Here is a 25673-nt window from a genome sequence, read left to right as displayed (position 1 = left end):
AGAGCAGTAAAGAGACATCACTGAACATCAGGAGAAAAAAAAAAGAACCAAATTCAAATCCTCAACTTAAGCATGTATATATCTATATACTATTAATCTTTTAAAGTTTGTGCACTGTGCTGAGTCACAGCCACGTCTCAAACCCCACCATCCGCTTAAGCAGCCTCACTTCCCCCCCCCCTCCCCCCCCCCTCTCTCCTTGCAGCCCAGCAGGTCACAGGGGCACAGAGCTGTCAGCTCAGCTGCAGCAGGGATCTGATCTGCTGGGGCTGGGCAGGCAAAGAACTCGGTGGAGGACAGCCTTGGAGCATGGCCCAGCAGCCTTGGTCTTCTCATGTATCACTGAATGACTTAACCCTTGCTTTGAGTCCTCCCCATCTGCTAGCAGCCCCAGCTATGTCAAGGAAACATAACTTCAGTTTGGTATTAACAAAAATGGAATTTTAGAGACCCTCTAGGCTCACTCTCCACATTACATGCATTTCATAAACACTACTGAAAGAACTACCTTTCTCTGTCTTTCTTCACAAAAGGAAAAGGATCTCATTAAAAATCAAAGTGAAGCATTTAGTAGATCAGGTCACGGGGAAAGACTCATAACCCAGGTCACCTCCACCTGGCAGCACCAGCTGCTTTGCTGCCTGTGCCTCATCTCCCCTCGGATGTTCGCCAGCAGCACTTACTGTTGGTGCTCTAAGGACTCTGCAATAAAGTACCTACCGCACAGTCAAAGAAGCGAGCCCCCCCTATCTCAGCTGTGATCAGCAAGCACACAGTAAGCAACAACACAGCGCACCAGTAATTTGACCAGCTTCCAAAGTGCCCAGCCCTGCCTAACAACTGCCTCGCTTATGAATCTACAAGTGTGGTAACTGATAATTATTTTGGTGCTATAGACCGCCACAGTAACATTTGTTTTACAAGGAAGTAAATGATATATATATTGCAAAGTGATTATTTCTAATTCTGCAAAATTGTTTGTAATGGCTTTAAACATTACAATAAAGTACTGTTTCTCTTCAAATAGACTGTAGTAGAGACAGAACAGACTTTAAAAAGGACAAAATACCCTTAAAAAATTCATACTGTTTAAGTCTATTATATAGATGTACTATGTAGAAGGGTACCTTCCATGTCTGCATATGAGACTAAAACCCACACCTTGATCCAGGCCAACATGTCTGTAAGATCAGTGCCCATTTCTAATGAAACTGCATGGGGCTTTAAGGGCACTGCTGCACACCAGATATAGGGCTGAGCGTGTTAACCGACCTGGAATTGGTGCATTTCCCCTGGTACATCGACCCACAGCGTCCTTTTATTTTATTTTTTTTCTTCTTTAAAATTGCAAGAGGAAAAAGCAAGTCTTAGAACACTGCAGCTTTTAGTTGAGACTTAGAGAAAGAAGGTTCTTAGCAGGAAAACACAAAAACAGAGCACAGCTACCTTGGTAACAGAAACCTTAAAAAAAAAGGTTTTATATATATGTATATATAGAGAGAGAGATAGAGAGAGAGAGAGAGAGAGAGAGAGAGAGAGGATAAATCCAACACTTTGTAATAGCAAGCTCTAGGAGAAAAGAACTTTCTGAACACTAGAGAGCATCCCTGCACCAGTTACAGTGGCTTCCCAGGAGAAAAAGACGTGATACATGCTATGCATTAGTGTATCTATGCTCCCTTCCTCTGAGTCATAATGATAGGACTAAATTATCAGAGGGCTTTGAAATTCACCACTGAACTAGCTAAGCAAGGCGTGAATCACTATTCCTCTGAGCATAAGAACACAAAACATGGACTCAGAGAAGATAAGTATCTTCAGGCTGATGAAAAAAATAGACGCCAGCACTGAGCAGCACGTAGGGACCGGCTGCAAACTGGTTAATGTTACTGCTCGGCCGGAGGCAATTGACGAAGCAGAAAGGAACTGACTAAATCACAGCATGACTTGGGGCTGACGTCAATGTGTATCTTGTTTGGAGTTTAACTTTTCCAGTTCCCTACTGCAACACGATTCCAGGAAGCCTAATGACGTCAGCCTTTTGAACTCAATTAGTGGAGGAACAGACCATTTCAACAGCAGAGGAGAAAACACGCAGGCGTTGCAATACTTGAAACTGCTGCTTTCCTACCTGCTTACATTCACAGTTGTCCTTTATAAGGAAAGTATAAGGGTTTATTTACATCACTGTAACAACATACACCTTTCTCTTACAGCCATGCTTGAGCCTCTTCTAGCTACTGAATCTACAGGGTTTATTGCTAAACAAAAAGGCAGCGTCATTTCTACAGAATAAAATACACAATGACAAACACAGCCACTATCTCTGTATTAAAGGATTTCAAAGAGTGCTGGATTTTTTTTTCAACAGAATCCTCCATCAAACATTAAAGCTTCATTACCTGCATTAATCCGTGTAATAACTCACACAAATTTCTTCCCCCAAAATGAAAGTGTTAAAATTAGACCGAGTCCCAATACTGCCCAGACAGAGCCGGAATCCATCTGTGCCAGTTGTGAGAGATTAAAGAGTTACAGCAACAAGTTCAAAAGAAAAATGTCACAAACGCCAAGTAAGCACTGCTTAAACAGCCACAATGCCCAGTAAAAGACTAACAAAACGTTTACCTGTTTCATCTCCTGTAACAGCCATGCTCAGCCCCTGCACGCACAGTTCTCCTGCTCCTCTCCCAGAGCTCAGCATGAACTGCTCCAAACTAGCAAGCATGTGCAGGATTACAAGCAAGAGCACTGACATCACAGTGACCTCACTTGCCTACCACTGTCATTAATATGCTCTGTCACTGGAACAGCTCACTGAAACTGCAGCCCAAACAACTGCTGCTTTTCCAGTAAACGTTTTTTTTTTCCCCTTCCGTATTTCTGTAAGCCCAGCTTTGTTCTCTTGCCTTCAATTATACATAAAGCTACAGAATGCACTCACCACCACAGAGCTGGCTGGAAAACAAGACCAAGATTCACAGCACCAACCGACAGAAATTAAAAGTGACTCCAGAACTCATAAATGATTCAGAAGGATTAAATCACAATTGGACAGCAAACAGCAACATCTTAAAGAGACACGTGCGATTGTTTTGGTTCGAGCAGCTCCACCAGAAGGCAGAACTCACACAGCCGTGTACGGCAGGAGCACCTAACAAGCCCTAACAAACACGTAAATGAAAGGCTACATACAGCTCCTCGGGGGGACACCACAGCCCACTCGTTTCATTGCAATTAAAAGCTTCAGAAGAGACTGAAGAAAGCTCCAGGGATTTCAGATGCTCCATCAGGCAGAACAGTCACCCCGAATAAGGGCAACCCCTTCACCTACCCCTCCTTTTCAAAAGGAAGTGGAAGGGAACTGGCTGGCTTATGAAAATAAATAAATCAATAAACAACCACCTCAGCTTTACGAAAGCTTTTGCTTCAGACCCGCAGTCCAGGCACTTTTCTGCACACACAGCATAGCCCACAATTCAAGCCTTTGTCCGTGATAAACTAATTTAGACTGATAATTCATCAGCTGTGGAACGACGCCAAGGACATCAAAAATGAAAGCATCAGTGCAATGAAGGATTCTCCTTGTCATTCTGGGACTGCTTCAGTGTCACATGAACAGAACATCAGAACTGAAGCACACAAGAAGTACCAGCCACAGATCTCTCAAATATTTCATGTTATGAAAACACACCTTGATCCCAACAGAATACCATTGGATGCAACTTTCCAAAACTCATTTTCACTAATAATTACACACTTTATTTCCTTCAGCTGGCAGAAAAACCCTGGATCCCTCTTAGGAAACCATCAGGACATCAGAACCACCCCATTTTTCCAATGAACATAAATTGGTAGCTAACAAAGTATCACTCAGTGGGATCACTCAGGGATCTCTGCCCTTTTATATTCATCCCTCAATTTAATCACAAGCCCTCAGAGAAACATCAAGCACAGGTTGAAGTTGAAAGTTTACTAAGCAGAATGCTGTTTTTCTATTATAATATACGCTATCACCGTATCAGGTGTGCAGAGAACTATCAAGTGTATATAACAAATGTTCATAAATTATATACCTCCATTTCTGACATACCAATCAATGGGACCCACAGTAAGAACCCACTACCCCATGGTTTCACTCCATCGCGAGTAACTCAGGTTTATTAATGATATGAGCTCATCAGAACAAATCTCTCTTAGCTTAAACATTCTCAGTTTTCACATCCTTTTTTTTTTTTTTTTAATGTGCTCCAGATGAGCATGAACAGAGCGTACAATAATTTGAAACTCTTACGTTGTGATCATTTCTGAGATCATGCTCACTTACTGTTCCCTCTGATATTTTTTCCTTTATATTTCAAGTAGAATTTTTCTTCAGCATCAACAACTGTAAACCTCACTAAAGCATCAGCGTTTGGGCCAAATAAACTCTAGGAAACTCCAGAAACTCTCTGAGCATGAACAGAAAACAAATCAATTCAGTTTTAATTATCTAGAAGCTTCCAGAAACAGACACAACAGGTATTCAGTAATCATCTCTGAATCCATTTGGAAAGCTTCCATTGCAGGTGAGATACACTCAAAAACGTTCCACTACTAGTATGGGAAATTTCTATGGAGAAAAAACAGATTTGGGTCTTTAGGCTTTGCTAAGAACGTATTCCTGGTAACACTTAAGGCAGATATAACAACATTGTTCGCACTGTGAAAGCTAACATTTTGTTTCAGGGTTCTTCATATTACGTTTCAGGGTTCTTCATATTACAGTCTTAAAGTTTCCTTGAAATGCTTTATATAAGTATTAGAAAGACACTGTATTTCAGCAAATAATTAACCAGAAGCAACAGAAAAAATCAGGTTTGGTACACTAGTTGGTACTGTTTCAACAAGTTCAAGTATTTACAAGGTATTAGCTTTACACACTGAACTTCCTTTATAGCATAGAAAGAAAAGACACTTAAAACTTACTCTAAACATCTATACTAGGGTGAAAAAATCCTTAATCTGGACTTCACCATTCATCTCACACTAAAACAAGGTAGGTTTAGATTAGATCCAAGGGAGAAAATCTTTACACAGAGAGCAGTGAGGCACTGGAACTGGTCACCAGTGGAGCTGTGGATGCCCCATCCCTGGAGGTGTTCAAGGCCTGGACTTTGGGCAACCCACTACTAGAGGCAGTGGGTATCCCTAAGAGGTATCCCTGCCCACTGCAAGGAAGTTGGACTAGAAGATTCTATATCCATCTGTATGTAGTCAATGACCCTTATCCACTCCATGAACACATATTTAGCATTTGGTTCCATAGCAACCATTATTTTAGTGTCCCTATACAGAAGACACTGTCTGCATTTCCAAAGTTTCCAGAAAGTAACTTAAAATCACAACTTTGCTTTCCTTGGCATTGGTCAGAATCCAAGATAGGCTTGATTCTTTATCTCCTTCAGCACTTCTGAATGAATGGAAACAGTGAACAGAAAGAAAATCCTAGATAAACTACAGAAAGGTTTAAGAATTCACTGTATTGACATGTACATTTCACAGAACCTAAAAAGTATTCTTCAGGGAGCAAATTACCTTCAAGAGAGGATCTCCTTTTTAATTACAGAAAATTAAAAGTTGCAAGGCAATTCTGCCCTAAAAATAGCCTTACAGTCTTCCAAGTAACTTCAGAAACTGTGTTGTACAAAGACAAACTGCTGAAAAAAAAAACGAAGTAGTTTTCTGTACTAAATGAGATACAGTTTGAACTGAGATGATGAGGTTGCAACAGCATCTTTACTTCAATTAAGCATGTCACTTGAAGTCTGAACAAGGAAATGAAAAGCAGAGGGTAATTTTATCCTGTTATTTTCTCCTAATAGCTTTTTTGATCCACAGAAATGGCTTCCTTCCCAAACTCAGTCTCCTTATAAGACTATCTTCCATGTTGGTATACATAAATGTAAGTATTTCATAGCACGATACCCTGAACACAATATGAAAAGTCTATTCAGGATAAACATTTTATATGAACAAAAAGAAAAATGCAGTAGACTAATAAACTATACCTTGAACAACAAGTTGGCTTCCAGGGACAAAAAACTGTTGTGTACCATCTGATGACTGTGCTGCGTATTGCACAATGGTAGCACCCGGCTGAGGAGCTCCTGAATTCGTCATTGTTAATGTCTGCAGTCCCTGGGCACCATCAGAAGGTGGATTCGAAATTTGGATTGCACCACCTGGAGTTATAGCAACTAAACATAAAAAGAAAAAGGCAGGTTAGGCAATAGAAAGATATACAACATGCTAAAGTGCATTTTCCTTCTGAGAATAAACATGGTTTGCTAAGACAACAGGTTCTCTCCTTGCTTAAAGAGCAATTGTGTTTAAAAAAAATCATTTCTAAAAAGTATATAACCTTAATGCTGACATCCACAAATATAATGCCCGTTATGTAGTGCATGCTGTGTGTCTAACAGAAAAAAAACAACAGAAGCCCACATATTTCCTCTGTATGTTCAGCAATATTAATGGTCCTATGATAGTCTTAATGCAAGGGGGAAAAAAGAGACTAGTAACTCCTAGCCATAAAGAACTGCTGTTCTAAATATTAATGTAAAAAGGTTATTTCAAAAAAATCTTTAACAAATCACAACATAAAACAAAGGTCACCTAGAGTAAAGTACAATTCATCTCACACTCACTCTGCCTCCTTTTCCCAGTTTAATTGACAGTTTAGGCCATCAACATTGCTCCAAGATTTAAAAAGCGGTTCAGATTCTTACATAAAAAGAGAAACAGAATGAAGTTCTGTTTCCATGTGGTCAACAATAAGAAAAATACATTTTCCCCATAGGAAAATAATGCTGTGTAATAGGCAGGTTGCTTGGCACAGTTAAATATTCAGACAAACACAAAATTTCCTGTGGTTTGTTAATTGTATGTTCCTCTTGAAGTTAGCATTGTTTTCAGAAGAGCAGAAAAAAAGTTCCCGGAACATTTAAAAGAGAACCCAATTCCCAAGAAGCTATGAACATAATTCTCCCCAGAAGGCTACTTAAAACTACAAACACCATCATTGTTTTTGAAGTGGTGTGAGAAACATGACACACAACTACTGATTCAGGACTGATAACTCCTTTGATTTCATGGTCAAGTTGGTGATACTTGATGGTGTCACTCCTGCATGTTCAGCTCTGGGCATCTGACGTGATTTGTTAAATACCCACACAAATTTTAGAGGTGGACCTCTGATACCAGATGATTTGCCTTGACAATAGTGGATTAGTCAACTGTGTCACATATAACTGGATGCACACTACATGCAGGTTCCATAAGGCATAACAAGAAGAGAAATGAATGAGCAAGATGATGCCTTTTTTGCCCTTCAAAGCAAATTCACCTCTAATTCAGAAAGAGGTTAAATATTTCCTTCTCTTCCAAGACAGGGAAAAGAAACTAGAAGCTGCTCTTTCCCAGTACATTTCCTAATTCTTCAATTGTTAAAAATCCATCCTAAGAAAAAATCCAAACAGATGGCAAAATAACTTGTTACTTTCATTTTCCCTGCATTGCCCCTGGAACAACATGAGAAATTGCACAAAGAGGGAGAAAGGAAGGGGGAGGGCAACTGATTCTCACACACACACACATGCACACACACCCCCAGACACCAACTATGCAAATAACTCTTGCATGTTTTGGCCACCAACACAGGCGAAGAAAACCAATTTTTTCCAGTATTCAATAACCAGTATGACTACAGCCATTAGAGTCATTTCGTAGCCAAAACAGGCTACATGGCTTGCATACAAGATAGCACCTTACAAAAAGGTATATATTTTCCTTACAGAAAGATCAACATCCCTGTTGATGGTTGTAATAGGGAAAGATATTCTATCTAGCTGGTTGTGCCCATCAGCCTGTCTGCTTCCACAAGCCAAGCCAAGTTCTAAGGAAAATGGTATCTGGCAACCATGGCAACACAGCATTTTGGCTGGTGTAAAATAAGGAAAGAACAGGCATCACTGCTGATAACAGAGACAATATATTTGGTTTTAGGATACATTTACTTATCTGGTTCTTCAAAAAATACTCATTCCATATCTCCAGCCACCAAAATACAGTCAAGACCACATTTTCAGCTATTCTGCCTCTTCTACACAGGAATATGGAAAACAGTAGAGAAAATAAGAAACCAGTAAATTCAGTAACATGTTTTTGTGTTGTTTTTTTTTTTTTTAAATCAGGCCACAGTACAGTTCGCTACAGTGACACTGTGAGAGCAGTTCTCCACTGCCACGCACAGCACAAAAAGCTTTATGAACTAAGAAACAATCATGATAAACAGATGGAAAAACTACTAACGGGAAACAAAGGTAAAATAGATACACGTAGCAAGCTCCTGCCTCATATCCAGGCTGAAATCAACTTGGGGACGTTGCATTCCGGCACAGTGTCCATGGGTATCGCTGATAGCAGTTGCTCAGAATCATGGGCAGCCAACAGCACAGCTGCTTAGAAATGCTGTGGATGTGTGCCTTATAACTGTAAGAACCAGGGGTGAGCCATGCTTTCCAAATTAGGACAGCATCTACTACAAGGAGATGACCAACCTTGTTAGCACTTGAATCCAACCTCAAATCTAAACCCTTCTGACAAGCAGTATCTTTGAGGGCAATGAGCAGCATCTAAGAAGGGTTTGATGTAATTTTTTCCATCAAATATCAAACTAATGAGTTGGATATGAAAGCCACTTCTGGGAAGACAAGGCTCTCAAAATGAATTCTCTCAAAATGATTTTTTTGAGCCAGAATCAGCAGGACCTGGAAGGACTGACATCCTGAAGCAATGTCTCTTTACATTTGAGAACACATTAAATAAATGCTCTTAGAGACCGTTCTCTTAAAAATACTGCCAATACTTTACATCAAAAATCAAGTGTACTGAGTTTTTTTCATTCAGTTTCATTCATTCCCCTGTGTTTGGTCCGTGCTAAAGCTAAAACATCCTTTAATTTAGTAAGTGAGATACAGCTAGTTAAACCACAAGTCTGGTTTCCCAGAGGAATATGTGACTAAGAAATCCAAAGCCCAGAAGATTTGAAGGCTCACTAGAGCATACTGTAAACTCCATAGAACTTTCTTTTTGAGCCTAGAAACAGTGCATATTCTTCTAAAGCTATACCAAAACCAACCAAACAAAATACCACCAGCACACACACACACACACACACACACACACACACACACAAATATCTTGATCAAGGGTAGCTGGACTGGATAACTGTCACTTAGCATAGCAAGAAATTCTTGGAAAAGAGCACTTCAGATGCTAACAAAGTCCAAGCAACATTACTTTCTATGCAGAAGAGTAGATATATGCAAAGTCTGCTGTCTCAGATATATAAAGACTTCAGTTGTACAAAGTAAAAACCACTGAAGAAAGGTGACTGGCAAATGGCACAGGGGGAGCTGTTCTATCTTTATACTCTGCTGTTAATGTTTTAGTAGATGTCCTCTGTTTTCAAAAGACCTTTTCAGAAAACAACACACCTTTTCCAATTTTCCTGTCATTACATGAAAGGAATAATACCTGCATTTCAGGGTGCCTACACAAAGAAAGGTAATTAAAACAAAAAAAAAGTAAAAAACTTGAAGGAGCGAAGCACTGTAAAATGAAAAATAAATAAATAAAAAGCTATTAGAAAGGTATCCCTTAGATGATAAATGATTAATCACAAGAAGCTATGAGGAGTGAGCTATGATGTGTTTTAAACACAAACAAAGAAATGAAAAAAGTCAAGATCTATAGAACTCGGAACTTGATTTTGGATGAAGTATCAAATGTTGAAGACAACAGTTTAGGTTAAAGCTGCAGTTCAGACAGACTTAAAATGTGTCAATAAGAGAGAAAGAAAAAAATTCATACTCCAATCCCACAGTATAAAAAACTACTTCACTAATTGTCATTTTATGAATAGCACCAATACGCAGCAAATCACGGGACTAAGAGACTGCAGGGATTTATAACACTGCACATTCACAAACAATGCAGACCACTGCCAACATCTGGCACACCACCCAGGCCTCACCTCCACACTTTTAATGCATAGGAATTCCAGAAGGACTAAATCAAGTAATCAACAAACACTAAAGGAAAGAGACTAAAGGTTTTTTGCGTTCACATAAGGAGAAATTAAATATAAAAAATCAGGATTAATTATAAGTATAGAAGTTGTCTGAGAAGACTGAGATCTCTATTTCATTACAGAGCTTTAAGAACAACAACAACAAAAAAAAATAGTTCTTATTTTGTTCTGCAACAAAACACAGTATCTTTGCAAACATACTGAATTGCCCCGTGCTAGAATGATACAGGCTGCTTGGCATGGACAGTGGAGAAATTCCAGCTCCTTCTTCTTCTGACTTTTCTTCATCAATCTTTGGGATTGCAGGAGTATCTGAAGAGAGTTCATTCAAAATTTTTCTGAAAGAGAAAAAGAAATCATTTTATATATTTCAAATTCCATACCCATGAGACGTTAAGTCACTGCCTTTGATCAGATATTTTTTGCTGTTACAAATAAGCTGTTAAAAAAAAGCAAAAACAAAATCAAAAGTCCTTACCGGTATGAAGGCCTTCTTGAAAGTATTTCCCTACGTTTCTGAGTCTCAGTTATTTGTTCTGATTCTGCAGAGTCATCCGCAATCGATACTACCTGTAATAGTAAAGTTTCTAATATTCATAACTTCATTTAAAAAAAAAAGAGTACGAAAATATTTTGCAAACAAAAGTTTATATACCTTTTCTAAATTAGAAATCGCATGATCTATAATGTCTCTTTCTACAGCACATCACCAATTGTGACATTAGCAACACATCAGCACTTGGGTGACATCTCCCATTTGGAAAAAAATAAATAATAATCCATATCACATTTCTTTTGAATGACATCAAGAGAAGTATTAAATATAGAAGATTTCTTCAAATCTAACAATATTACAGAATTAGTTCGAAATTAAACATTTTAAATACAGAATACTGCATTAATGCACCTTAAATAACAGTATACAATACAGAAGTCTCTTCACAGTCATACCAAATCTATTTAGAAAAGTTGTTTATTTAAATATCCTTTTAGTAAATTACACTTATCAACACATTCATAAAAACAAATACACTCTTTAGCCATACCATGCAAGTTGTACAAACTCCTGACAAGTTCACACTGTCTCATTTTCTCAGTATTTTATTAGCATTATGTTCACAGTTTCCTTTCTCTTAAGTTTACCCAAGAGGGACTAAGGCCTGTGGCTGAATCACACTCTTTGCCAGCAGATACAGTACTACACAAAACAGAAAGTGATTACTGAACAAATAAAGCATGCTTGTCTATTGATATTTTATCTACTTGGAACTATTGGTGATCCAAAACTGAAGCAGGATGGTGACATTTGTGTGAAGTGATCTTTCACATAAAGATAGATAGCTGGCAGTTTCAGACATGGTGCTGTTTTAAGTTAACAATGAAGAAGCATGACATGAAGCAGGAGTTAAGCAACTAAAAGGCTCAAGGCTTTGACCTGAGTGCAGTGGAGACTTCCCTGCAGCATGTGAAAGACAAAGAAAAGACAACCCTACCAACAGCCCTACCGTGATGTGCTGGTGGATCAGTCCTCAAGGCTCTATTGTAAACCTTGACAACCCAGGCACCATTCCACAGCCACAAGCTGGGGCAGCATAATTCAAACACTTTTTAAGCCACAGAAGAAGGGAAAAAGAACTTGTCCGAGGACAAACAGCAGGAAAACAAGATGTTAGAGGCTTTGAATCTTCTCATTCCATTAATGACCACCACAGTAGTACTTTGGTAGGAGGGTAAGGAAATCACAAGAGAGAGGAATCATTTTAGTGTAGAATAAGTGATTTTCTGCAATAAAATTCACAAGTTCTGATTTTTAAGAAGAAATTAGAGAAATGTAATGTCTGTTTGTTCTAATAGCAAGCAATCATGTTCATAAGGCTTCCAAATGGAAATCATTGCCATTTTTTTCCCAGCCATTAGACAGACTTTTCCAACTTTAACAAACCACTCTGCGTTTGAGCAAAAATAACTTTGAGCTCATGCCCAGCTGCCAAAACCTGATACACTGCAGGGGAGAAGCAAGAAGGAAAGTCAAATCTGAATTATGAACATTCCTACAATTAAAACAACAGCAGTAGGACAAAGAACACAGTACAGGTAAGTATTTTTTCATCAAAAAAAAGCAATGGCGTTAACAAGAAAAAATTGTAAATGCCTTCTTGCTTTAAGCTGCAGGTGTCTGAGAGAGAAATCATGCAAGCTTTAGCATCAGCCTCCAGTTTGTATTTGGTTGGTTTTTAATTAAATTGTTACCATCTTCCAAGTCGTCCACTATCTGGCATAGAAAGGACATAAATTAAAACCAGACACTCTGGAGAACATGCCAGGTGGCAGGATAAAGTACTTAAGATGATCATAGGAGGGCCTAGAAACTTTCGTAATGGAGTCCTTCACAAGGCCCTCTTTTTTTCCTACCCCCTCGCTTCCAGTAGGGTCGCATTATTCTCCATTAGCATGCGCGAATGAAAGCAAAGCAAATATCTGGAACTAATCAATATCAATCAGGACACAGCTTTCCCATTTCTACCCCTTTGGGAAAGGCAAGGTCAAGTTGACACAATGGAACAAACAGTTGATTCCCACTCCCCTAAGACACAACAGCAGTTGGCAAGAGATGCTGGAGAAATTCCTCCCTCTGAGCTCTATTTTTGTATGCATGTCCCAACTATATTGACTTTAAGAAAAGCAATGACAGAAATTGGGAAAGACTACAATGCACTTATTTGCTGAAGTTTATTATTTCACTCTGGCAAATTACAGTTAGAAATAAATCCAGAGAAAAAAAAACTACTTTTGAAAACTTCAATTTGACTTCAAGCTTGACCAAACACAAGTCCTTTGCTATCTACTGAGCCTTGTCATTAGTGAACTAGAATTTCAAAACCTTACTATATCCCATCAGGTACACCTACAATTAAGATGTTGAATACCTGACGAAGGTTTCATTCTTGTTCTCTAGTCTCTAAGGTAAATACACTTACAGATGACTTTTATCTTCTATATTTGAAAGCTACTCTAAAGTTTCAAACATTAGAGGCTGCTTCTCAAGAAGGCTGACAACGCATAGGCCTTTTCTTTCACATGTTGCAGTGGCATCTGGTAGAACAGTCCATGTGTAATTTAACTAGTCTCTCTTTGCAGACACCATCAATTTTGCTCTCAAGAAGCAATTCAACTTTCACTTCATGATCAGTTTTTAAGAAAACCTGATCAATTCCTACCTATAAGAAAAGCATGAACTGGAGAGGCCTGCCTAAACATTTTTAAACTAGTGCAAGGCTATATTCTCTCCAGTCTTTATCACTATTTAAAAGCTCTGAAAATAATTAATCATTTTAGAGCAGTCCATTTTCAGCACGTTAAACTGTAGCTTTTTGCCAAATAATTGTTTATTTTGAAGCTGCCCTTATTTTTGCTCCTTACAACTACAGGCCCACAAAAAGCAATGCCAGATGATCCAACAGGGCCCGCTAAAGCAACAAAAAAATCATTTGAAACTGTTTACTTCCATCACATCCAGATGCTCTCAAAAATACAGCATAAAAGACACTCATTCATTTTCATTAGAAACACGATGTTCATAGAATCAAACGAAACAAAAAAAAAAAAAAAAACAAAAAAAAAACCTGTAAAATGCACTAAAACAGGTCACGTTATTACACAAACTGCCGTTGCACAAGTTCAGGTTCCGACACACAATTTCTTAAAAGATAAACAGGAAGCACCAAGGAATGGCTACACAATGCCTGTAGTGCTGCTACCAGCTGGCTGTTTGCCATCACGCTGGCCCCCATCGCCCTGTCCTAAACTATGTGAGTAAACTGCCCAGAATTGGTAGGAATGAAGTAACATGGGGCACAAATAGTGAGGGACTAAATACTCTTAAAAACAGAAGAAAAGCAGCTTGCATTTGTTGTGACTGAATGACTGAGGGCTGTGCAGCTTGAATGACATCCTGGCCATGAAGAGTTTGACCAGAAGACAACTGCTGTAGAGATAGATACTGCTGGAGATCCTCTTCCAGCACTTGAGGCAGTTACAGAAACCCACAAATTTACAGCCATGGGGTGTAAGTGACACATCTGAAGATTTCATTAGAGGTGATACTAAAATAAGTTGTTTCTGATGTCATATCTAAAACAGCTCAAGTGTGTGTACTTATGACACACAGAAATATAGTAGTTTTACCAGTAGGAAATTGGTATCTTCCCAAATCATATTGGAAATTTAAACTGCCCACTACTGAACTGAAAACCTTTTTAATTACTCTTTTCCTCCAGAGACTTCATGTTTTCAATAAAAAAAAACACCTTAAACTATCACAGATTAAATCTACTGTTGCTAGCATGAACGTTAGGAAGAACCTCAAGTTATGTAACCAAAAATACCAGAACTTGTTGAAGTATGTTGCAGTGACAATACAGAGAGCAGAATGCTCTTAGTCTCACATCCAGAACTGGTTTTGCCTTGTTAAGCTAAAAATTTAGTTTCAGCTTTTCATCTTGAGATAGATGTCTCAAATAAAATAAAATAAAATATTTAAACAACACATGGAATTCCAAGTTTTTTAGCTTAATAAATCCTCTTTATATATTCCACAATATAAAAAAAAAAAAAAAAAAAAAAAAAAGCAGAGTTAGAGTACTTTGATATAACAACAAAGGACAGATGAATATTAAGCTTAGCACAGTTGAACAAAATGTTGGCCTTGCTCTGTTTAGGAATACATCCAAGCCCTCTTCCTGATGACATTTGAGCATTGCCCAGACACACAGCATTGCCCAGCCCACAGCTCTCCATTATCAGTACTGAGCTAAATGTGTTAAGTAGTAAAGAAACAGAGCAGACTAAGAAAGAGCTCAAATTTATGCTACTCCTGTTAAACCTATTAAAACAGATAGAGATACCAAAACGGGAAGCATTATGATTAATCTCAAGTTCTTTGTGATGAAATATCCTGAAACTCCAAGTGAAAAGGAAGAAAGTTACAACTTCCTAAAATCATACAATAGTCTTTTTCAGAGTGAACTACATTAAAAACCCTAATTTCTACATGTACAAGAATAAACCCTATGTCATATCTAAGATTCTGCTTTTTTCCACTTTCTTTCTCAGCCCCAAAATGTACCTGGTGTGAGTAGCAAAGGTAAAAATTAGTGAGATGGAGAAGAAAAACATGGTTAATGTTGATTATGTAAAAGAAAATATATTCATAGAATCATTCTATATAGAGAGTTTTGTATTCTATATTCACACTGAAGGTGATTTCTTTTACTTTTTTGAATTCCAAATGTTAAAGAATGTTTTACTCATGACTTTTAAGTCACTTCTTGCCCAGAATACATTCGTTTCTTGAGACAAGAGAAAGTTGTTGTCTACTATCAAGACATGCTACTATCAGGAAGACCAGATGTTGGCTCAAGTATCTTGACAAAACAATGTTTCTAGGAAACAGAGACAGGATCTTGTCAGCATTCACTACGTAATCATTCAATTGTTATAGTAAACTGATCATATTTTCAGGAAATAAGACAATTGAGGGCATTTTTAACCCCCAAACGGAAACAATCACTCCTTAACTGGCGTTAAATGGCAACACGTAAATAGAAAAAACAAGCTTCCTTCCCACACTATAAAACAAATATTAATGTTATCATCAGAAATACATATTTGAGATCCAGAATGTCTTGAATGCTTGAAGATTTGAAGAATATGATCTATTTTGTCTGGCACAGTTGACATTATCCTAAACCCAAGCTTCAAGGAAAGAGCATGGAGCAGTCTAAACAGTCACAGAGCGTGTTAGCTTCTCAAAACATAATGAAGGCAATTCCACTTAACCTTTCAATTTGCATCTCTCAAAGACAGAAGTAATGTGATACAACTCGCTAGTGTATCAGAAAGAACATGCAGAGCACAACGCACACAAAGCAGTACAGCATGAACAGTTTATTAGTTTCTGCGTTCAGTACACAATGGGTCAGGCACATATAATCAGGAAGTAAATCAGCACTCAAAATTAAGAAACTCTGCATTCATTTAAAAGCTCCTTATTCAGTCTAACCACAGAGGGAGAAAAAAAAACAAAACCCTCAGCTAATACTCTTAGAATACAGTTTTCAGTATCACAGGATAAATTGTTTTGTTCCTATTAATTCAGATAGGATTAAATGGGGAGTGGAGAGCAAAGAAGGAGGAAAGACAATGCTATCTTTAAACCTGGATCAAACAAAAAGTGGTTTCTTTGTTCATTTATATCTGTTTTAAACATCTCTATTTGATTTGATCGCTGTTTTCTGAGTTTTCACAATCACCTGGAGGTTAGACAGCATGCACATTCATGTTATTGTAGTTCCTATAAACCACACATTAAATTTGGGATTTTTTTTTCTTGTATTAGGCTTGTTTGCAAGAACAATGACTTAAAAATTCTAACTTCATATTTTTCATCTCCTTCATAACTGTTAAAAATCTTAAAATAACTTTGATTCACATTTTATTTGGCATTATCTTTAAATTGAACACTCCTGTGTCGGCCAAAATACTTTTGTACTTGGAGGCTGAGTTAAACAGCCTTGGCAAAGAAAAAACCAAATCAACGTACCACATTGCTTTCTGACATCAGTGATGAGCAATGCTACCTACGACATCATCCTCCAAGGGATGTCTTGCACCGACTGAAAACAATCCACATGCAATTCAGCAATGCAGGGGGTGGCAGGGAGGGGGTGAGGGGGGATTAACACATGAAGCACCTGAGCAAACAGCATAAGAGTTATATATCAGCAATAACAAAGAAATTGTAGATGTTGTATTATCCTCTGGGGGTCTGAGCTGTGCTACAGTAGAGTCTAATCGCTTTAACATGTACCAACTATATATTCTGTTAGAGCAATATGGGTCCGTGCTCCAAACGTTCAGAAATTAGTGATCCTTCTTCCAAGAGAGCAGAGAAACAGTAAGCAAAAAGCACCCCCAAAAAGCAAACATGAATTATCTTCACACTGAGGTATGCATTTTTTCTGAGAAGTTACTTATCAGTCCTCTGACTTCAAGATGCACGGTCACTGAACAGCTGTACACGAACACATGAACTGTGTGCATTCACCCTCTTGTCATTCAAGGGCAGATAACTTTTCTTACTACGAAGCTTACACTCACAGCCTATTTCATACCTCAAACAAGGCTAGTATGAAGTACAGTGCACACTGTTCCATGTCATTTCTGTTGCAGCTACAGAAGCTAAACGCTACAAGCACTCCAGGAATGAAGTACTTTGGGAAAAAGAAAAGACAGAGCAAGCTCACTGTGAATTCACCTAACAGGAAAGTAAAGGGCTGATCACACAAGCACTGCTGAGCTTCTGTGAGGAAATGCTGAAGACAGTGAAGTTTTGGCTAACTGCAAAGCTAATGCCAGTAAGGAAACACTCAGGTGTAAAGAAGTCAAATGACTGCTCCCAGCCGTTTGGGTGGGAGTGTATCCTTTAGGAAGGGCACAACAGTGACAAAGCTAGTTTTGTAATGCTACCATATCTACTTTGAAAAATGCCCTGGGGTTGCACTTGGCAGGCTGGATTTAAAACTATATTCACAATCATGTAGCAAGCTTCCATAGGGCTCAGTCTCCTGAGAGGAAGATTTGACCCACAGTGAGGTGCTGAGACCTGCAAGTAGGGTGCCCTTGAAATGCTAAACCTGAGCAGTCCCAGCTTGCAATGGCTGTGCACTCCATGCATCAGAAAAGTCCCACTAATCCCTGCGACAGCAGTTCTCACATTGTAAATCCTGACCTGAGTCTGGTTCACGGCCAGAACTGTGAGGTCAACAGACAATATTTCAGATCAAGGCAGCAAGCGCAGCTCTAATAATAGACAGAATACAACAAATGTAAGAAGTGAGAAAAAGAACACACCAAGGATGCAGATCTAATGGGAAAAAATAAAAATAAATAAAATAGAAAACAGAACTGAAAGTACTTTATAAAAATCGAAAAAATTCTAAGTACATTCCTCTTCCATTCTTATACTTTGTTTGTGTAGCTGAGCACAAGAAAACAAACAGTGCAATACAGCTTCTAGAAATTCTGCACATGGAACATTAATTTCTCTTCAAACAACAACGTAGCTGTTGCAAGTTTGACTACCATCAATGTTACAAGGATATTTTATTTCAAATCAATTTGCTTTGTTTAAAAGCAGCCTTATGTAAATCAGTATCTATGCACATGAGACAGAAGCCATGGAGCCTATGTGAAAAGAAGATGAGAAATTTTCCAGCTCACACCTCTGTTCTTTACCAAAAGCATGAAGCTTTCTGTATCAAACAGCTTCCAAAGGCAACCGGATTCCTGCACAGCTGCAAGCTCAGCTCAGCTCAGCTCTTCAGGCCTTATAACCAAAGTGAGGAACAAGCAAGTGTAAACTCTGGACTGCTCTCCTGAGTCTTCAAACTGAAACACACTCTGTATGCTCTGTTTTGCTTGTAATTGACAGAGATTCAGCAGTGCTTCCAGATGTATTAGCTTTAACTGAAAGACATAAGGCTCATGCCTGGAATGACAGTCATTGGTTACTGCTGTGCAGTGCTCTAGTACCGAGATACCACCTGAGATGACATAATGATTTGCATGTGAGATCTATTGTTAAAATACAACATTTGACCTCACCTACCAAAGAAGGACAAAATGAAGGGGGCTATATTCTCTCCTGAAAATAAACCTATAACATAAGTCTAGGACCTAACATACCACATATGCGACACAAAATGATGGAGCCCCTTGCTGGAAATGTATTACTAACTTCTAAATTCTGATGTGGAAGAAATTCTCTAAGATGGTTTTGATTATTTCCTTTTTAAATGAGTTTCTTTATTTCACAAAAGGTTTTTGGAGGTTCTTCTAAGGGTTCCACACAGCAGCCCAAAGCCACACTGCCAAGAATGTCCTCAGGTTCAAGCACTGAAACTTTCAGTGCTTATTTTTAATGATTGAAAATTGTTGCACCTCTTCTACCAAAGAAAAATCCAGGTAAAATTACTATGTAGAACACGTACATGTTAGAAATCCAGACAATGGCATCAGATGCACAGAGATGGAACAGAACAAGCATAAATTAAAATTATATGTGCAAGATGAAATACATTCTATACAAAAATCTAGAAAGAACTATGGCTATTTTTATTCCTTTTTCATTATACAACCCATCTTCAAAATACATGTTTCTGCTGTTTGGTCTTTAGACCATCTCAGCTCCTCAGGACCCTACATCATAAATAAAAATAATCTTCTGAGAAAAGTGAAAAATATGCCTAATGATCATTTTGAGAAGCGCAGGCTCCTAAAAGTGTTACCTTCAAAAGCCCTGATGTAGTACTAGCTCTTGGTTAAGTACAGCAGGCACTGTTTTCAGTACACATTTGCTGTTTTTCCCATCTAATCACAAGACTTATAGAATGTGAGAACTTCAAGTTGGATTTTTTTGCAGTCAGCAATAAAAAACCCTACCAGTTCTGGATGTCACTTTGTTGACTGTTCCCAGCTTTCCACACTCCAACTTACCTGAGATACTGCGGAAATCTCATGTTTGTCTGGCTGACTGCGACTGTGAACAGCGTCTCTATCTGGCATAGAATCCACTGCGTTATCATCCTGTTGCGATTCAACCATTTCCATGGTCATCCGTCTAAAATTAAGTACATACGTAGATAAATATATGTATGCATACATAAACATTGCTATGGGTATATCGGGCATCTAGGTAGAAAAGAGCAATGCCAGACTATTTTATACTTGGAGCAAGAAACTAACAGAAAATACATGATCTCTCTCAAAATTATTGGATTAATGAAAGTCTCTTCTTTCAATTTAACCATACTAAAATCTTCATTTATACAACCATGAACTCTCAAACATGTCCTTTGAAAGCTGCAAGGCTCCAACAGCAGCCAGCACAACCTGCAGTAGGTACCTCATGCCTCACACCTCCCAACAAACACAGCTCGAGCTGACTGGTGCTAGCAAAGCCTTCTAAAGGGCTCCTGGGAAACTGAACTCAGCCTGGGATTTCTGCTTGAACCATCCATAAAAAACTCGTGGTTCAAGAACCTCACCCACTCTTCCTGTGCTTTTAAAAGGAGGGCAAGTTTCAAAGCTGAATGAATAACACTCTGACACTCAATTCAAATTACAAGTTTAAACCCAATCGGGAAAGCTTCTAAATATATCTATCATATAGGTTACCTCCTGGTCATTTTATCGAGTTTCTCGTCATACTTAGTCATAATGGAAGAGATGTGCGTCTTAAAACCAAGGTTCTCTTGGGCTCCCTCTCTGCACTGAAGTGTAACACTGAGCAAGTGACGTCACAAGAATCACCATGGCAGCAGCGCAAGTTACAAACAGAATCAAGAGCCAGGGTGTAGACATGCAGACCACACAGCACGGCCCATTGATGCGCTCCCCACTGCATGCTGTGTTAGTTAAGGAATTAAGATGATGAAAGGAAGACACGATATAGTTATGGTTTTAAGAGGCAGAAAATCTAGCTTCATGAGTTTGGATCAGATGGGTTCAGTCACGGGGCAACCCAGTGGAACTCAAAATTCAACTGTTTCAACCATCTGGTAGCTACTGAGGTTTCTTCCATAAACTGAGACAGGGTATAGACCAAGAAAGGGCACTGTTAAGAGCCCAAAACTGAGGCTTCTGAATTGTCATTATCATAAGTTAATGGCATCATATCAAACTAAACAAACTCAACCCCTTTTATGACATGAAAGCGTCGGTTTTATCTTCACAGTAATGTGTGATCACACAGGTCAGAAAGGAATACAACTAAATGATAGAGAAGCACACTGCAACTTGCTTCCCTCTCACGGTACTTTGCTGTCCACATTTAACAGCTGCTTTGCCAAGAGGAGCTTCAGTGTCAGCACTTGAACTTGCTGGGGTACTTCAGTCAATAGAAATTATGTGTTCTAGGCCAGTATCAGTTCAGGTAAAATTATGAATACAATGCTTCATCTTTCAACATTCCTGTTTTCTTAGTTATCACTGATTAATTCTATACAATCTAATACAATCTAATTAAAGACCTACTAAAATTCATCAAATTAAGCAACTTGGGGAAGAATATTTTCACCAAGTTTTCCACTGTAATTTTTCATAGCGAGATGTTTATCTTATTACATCGTTCCATTTTTAGATATGTATTCAACACAACAAAGAAAGAGCAGAAGCGTCCCTGGGACTGGGAACATTCACACAAGCACACAAGCTCTATCCGGCTCATCTAAGAATGCCTCCATAAGCTTTAGAACAGCTCACACACCAAGGAAGATTAAAAAATGCATGTGGGCTGTCACCACATTCATTGCAATCTCTTCCTATAGTCAGGAATACAGTCAGAATTAATTCACTTTATATGGGCCATGAAGTATTTTGTTATCCAAAACCATCTGCCACAGATAACCTAATGCTGGGGGAACAAAATAACAAAGATATTACACACGTACACAAACACAAATAACAAGAAAACACAAGTATTTTCATCTCACCGAAAACACAGATCTTTACCTGTCAAGAGCCAGCCTTCATTTTGTGAAACCTAGGTTTTATTTTATTAGTGTTAACTTAAGGTCCTGCAATCATTCGGGGATTACAAAAATGTTTTACTTTACTACTATCAGCATCTCCCTCCCAAAGCTCTTCCAGCTGCTGCAGTTCAGTAACTGCAACTAATAGTATGGAAACAACATCAGCACAGCCAGTATAGCACAGGGAACGGACTGTATTTTGTAAGATTATATACATGCTCTCATAAGCTCCCAGATGCCTGTAACTTCAGCTGCATAGGTTTTTTATTTCCTATACTATCTTGTATAGCATTTAACCATGAATACATTGAAGTGGGGGTGGATCACAATTATGTTTTACTAAACCAACAGTAATATCGACTGCTGTAGAAAAAGTACTGATTTCATTCAGAAACTACAGTTCCATGCACCCGTCACATTCAATCCCTTTGTATTCAAAAAGAATAAATCTGTTAGAATTTTCCTAGTTTCAGAGTAAAGGAAAAAACAATCTTCTGTCAAACACTTTGAATACTTTGTGTAGGTATATCAGAGTTGTTTTACATCATATGTCTAAATTATGTAGTAAAGTCTGTTCTATGTATAATATTGTAACCTTTTTCCTCTTTTAAAGTGAAACTAAGCAAACAATTGGTTTTAAAGGATATGGTACTCACCATATCCACAATGTGCTTTCCTATATTACAGAATCACGCAAAATAGCAGGGGTTAGAAGGGACCTCAAGAAATCATTGAGTCCAACCCCCTGCTAAAGCAGGTACCCTATAATAGGTCACATACGTAGGTGTCCAGACAGGCCTAGAAGATCTCCAAAGGAGGAGACTCCACCTCTCTGGGTTGGCTGTTCCAGTGCTCCGTCATCCTCACCATAAAGAAGTTCATCTGCATGCTAGTATTGATCTTCCTAAGTTCAAGTTTTAGGCCATGGTTCCTTGTCTTATTGCTATGCATCACATACAAGCTTTAATCCCATAGTCAGCATTAATACATTGATTCCTTACATATTCTACCTTGGCTGTTTACCATCACTGAGAAGTAAATTTAGGTATTAGATTGGATTCTTTAAAAATTAATAAACAAGATATATTCCACCAACCCTTCAAAGCAACACACACATACTCCTAAAAAAAAAAATAAGCTGTGAACTGGGTAGTAACACTGAGTAACACTTTCATGTGGATCAATACATACTACAGTCACCAATGTAAACGTGACCAATGCACAGCAGCTCGGGCCAGGTAAACACTGATTAAGATGAAAACTTAACACACCAAAAGCTCCTCCAGCTGCTAAAAGCAGCACCACCCATGGGTCAATATCAGCACTGGAGTTAAAGGAAAAGGTAGGGAACTGGAAGTAATTTACCTCAAGAGGTGTGAACCTTTTAGCACTTTTTGTCCTCAGATCAAAGGACAAGGAGAACATCTTATCAAGACATATTCTTTTGTAATAGAGATCACAAAAAAAATCACTTTACTCCACACCAACACTGTTGTTAGCTTGACGTCAATGAATATAGTGAGTATTTAATGTCTGTTGGTGAAATCTAAATGTAAGAGCCAAGTGGACTAGAACTCTGCATGTATGACTTTCTAATTAAATACCCAGAGACGTCTGAAAAATAACTTCTTTATTTCAACAGCACTTTATACATCAGAGATGGCTTACAAAGGAAATGATGTGAGCCTAAAAAATGCATTCTGACCTTCCTTTGAGTATCTCTTTGAGGGCTTTTAATCACAGGGAAGTGACTGGAAAGTAAGGATGTGAATATACACACACCTGTTTTGCACTTAGTGGTGACCCCACAGCAAGTGCAGGAACACTCGCAGTGCTCTCATTTCAGAACCCCGCTGCTTTTAAGTACTGAAGCCTGGAACCCAGTTTGCTGCTGTGCTTTGTGGGGACCACAGGTGGAACTGAGTGCTCACAGTGCAACACTGCGCACGGAGGTGGTGGGGTCACCGGCACTGGAGGTGTTCAATAAACGCAGAGATGTCGTGCTATGGGACGTGGCTGCTGGGCATGGTGGGGCCAGGCTGACAGCTGGACTAGATGATTTTAGTGGTCTTCAACACGGCAACACTTTCAACACAGCAAAGTGCGAGGTTTTGCACTTGGGCCGGAAGAACCCCAGGCACCTGTACAGGCTGGGAGGAGTGGTCCTTGAGAGCAGCTTGGCAGAGAAAGACCTGGGGGTCCTGATGGATGGAAGACTCAACATGAGCCAGCAGTGCGCTCTGCCAGCCTGGAAAGCAAATGGGATCCTGGGCTCCATCAGGAGAGGGGTGGTCAGCAGGGATAGGGACGTGATTGTCCCTCTCTGCTCTTGTGAGGCCCCATCTGGAGTACTGTGTCCAGGTGTGGAGCCCTCAGTACAAAAAAGATATGGAGATTTTGGAAAGGGTCCAGAGGAGGGCCACAAAGATGATCAGGGGGCTGGAGCACCTCCCATATGAGGACAGGCTGAGGGAGTTGGGTTTGTTCAGCCTGGAGAAGGTTGTGGGGTGACCTCATTGCAGCCTTTCAATACCTGAAGGGAACTTACTCCCAGGAGGGGAGTAAACTCTTTGAAAGGGCTGACAATAGCAGGACACAGGGAAATGGTTTTAAGTTAAAAGAGGGAAGATTTAGGTTGGATGTCAGAGGGAAGTTCTTCACTAGGAGAGTGGTTAGGCCCTGGAACAGGCTGCCCAGGGAGGTTGTGGATGCCCCGTCCTTGGAGGTGTTCAAAACCAGGTTGGACAGGGCCCTGGGCAACCTGATCTAGTAAAGGTGTATGTTTGGTGGCCCTGTCAGGCAGGGGGGTTGGAACTACATGATCCTTGAGGTCCCTTCCAACCCGGGTCATTCTGTGATTCTGTGTGATTCTGTCTTTTACAACCTTAACTATTCAGCGACTCTCCTGTGGCTGTAAGCACGAGCACGCTCCCTGTCACCTCAGCATCCAGATACAGAAGCAGCAGATCGCTTACAAGCTAATATCAACGTAATCACTCAAGCGCTACAGGACACACGCAGCCTGGCTGCCCGTTCCCAGCCCAGCGCTACCGGCGGGCACGGAACGAGAGCCCAGAGGCAGCTGGTTCGCACGGCAGCGCGGTGTCTCCTCTGTGCCGCCCGGCGGAGCTGCGCTATGGGTCGGACGGGGCAGCCGCAGCCCTGGCCGCACGGATCTCGCTCTCCCGGCGGCTCCGGGGACGCGCCGCCCCCGCCCCCTGGTGCGCGCCCCCGCCGGCGCAGCCCCTCCATCCCCCGTCCGGCCCCAGCGCGCTGCTGTGCGCGCCGCCCCGCCGCCGGCCCGCAGGGGGTCGGGCTGCGCGCACACGTGTCCCCGCCCCCTCCCGCACTCACCCGCCGCCCTGTACGTGCTGCCCCCGTCACAGGGGGTGGGGGGGATCGGGCCGGGCGGAGCCGCGCGTCGCTCTCACGTCAGCGCTGATGCAGCCGCGCCGCCGCGGGGGCGCTGAGGAAATGGCGTCTGCGGCGACTCCCAGCCCCAGGGGCCGCGGAAGGAGGCGGAGCTCGAGCGCAGGCGGAGGCGCCGAGTGGCCGCGGGGCTCCCAACGGCCGCCAACCGCCGCCGCGCGCCCTGCGGCTGCTGCCCGGATTGGCCGCGGGGCGGGACGAGCCCTTGGCTGAGGGCGGGGCCTCGCGCAGCGCTCGGGGCGCCGCCATTATGTGGGGCCGGGGGCCGCGTCGGGGCTTTGGGCGGAGGCTGCTTGACGCGCGATAGCCGGGTGTGGTGCCGGAGATAAGGGCGGGTGGCCGCAGTGCTCCTGTGGGCGGCCGCCATAGTGGCCTGACCGCGGGACGTGGCGCTGCCACACAACGCTGCCGTTCCCTCGGCGGTGCCGGAGCCCAGAGGCCCGGGGACCTGACGTGACCCCTCTGTTACACTGTTATACCTGCTCTGTTATACCTGCTCTGTTATACCTGCTGCCGTC

At 40.5% G+C, this 25673-nt stretch overlaps 1 protein-coding gene across 9 annotated transcripts in view; it reads right to left on the bottom strand.

Moving 5' to 3' along the window:
* Nucleotides 1-25211, bottom strand: part of CREM (cAMP responsive element modulator) — a 30568-nt gene extending 5357 nt beyond the window's left edge. For 3 of the 9 annotated variants that reach the window (XM_015853109.3, XM_085538914.1, XM_085538917.1), the window contains exons 1-5: nt 25081-25211; nt 19691-19814; nt 10614-10705; nt 10337-10473; nt 6051-6239 (exon numbers count right to left, since the gene is read on the bottom strand). In XM_015853109.3, coding sequence (XP_015708595.2) covers nt 6051-6239; nt 10337-10473; nt 10614-10705; nt 19691-19810 — 538 coding nt within the window. In that variant the 5' untranslated portion in view covers nt 19811-19814; nt 25081-25211. Of the gene's footprint in view, nt 1-2628; nt 2710-6050; nt 6240-10336; nt 10474-10613; nt 10706-19690; nt 19815-20371; nt 20512-25080 lie in introns of those variants that run through there. The other 6 variants (XM_015853110.3, XM_015853111.3, XM_085538915.1 and 3 more) reach the window with 5 other exon arrangements.
* Nucleotides 25212-25673: the final 462 nt, after the last annotated feature.

This window comes from Coturnix japonica, chromosome 2, assembly GCF_054131305.1.
Source record: "Coturnix japonica strain WE chromosome 2, WE-NBRP24, whole genome shotgun sequence".
In the NCBI taxonomy this organism is placed as follows: Eukaryota; Metazoa; Chordata; class Aves; order Galliformes; family Phasianidae; genus Coturnix; species Coturnix japonica.
This window is presented reverse-complemented; position numbering and strand designations above follow the sequence as displayed.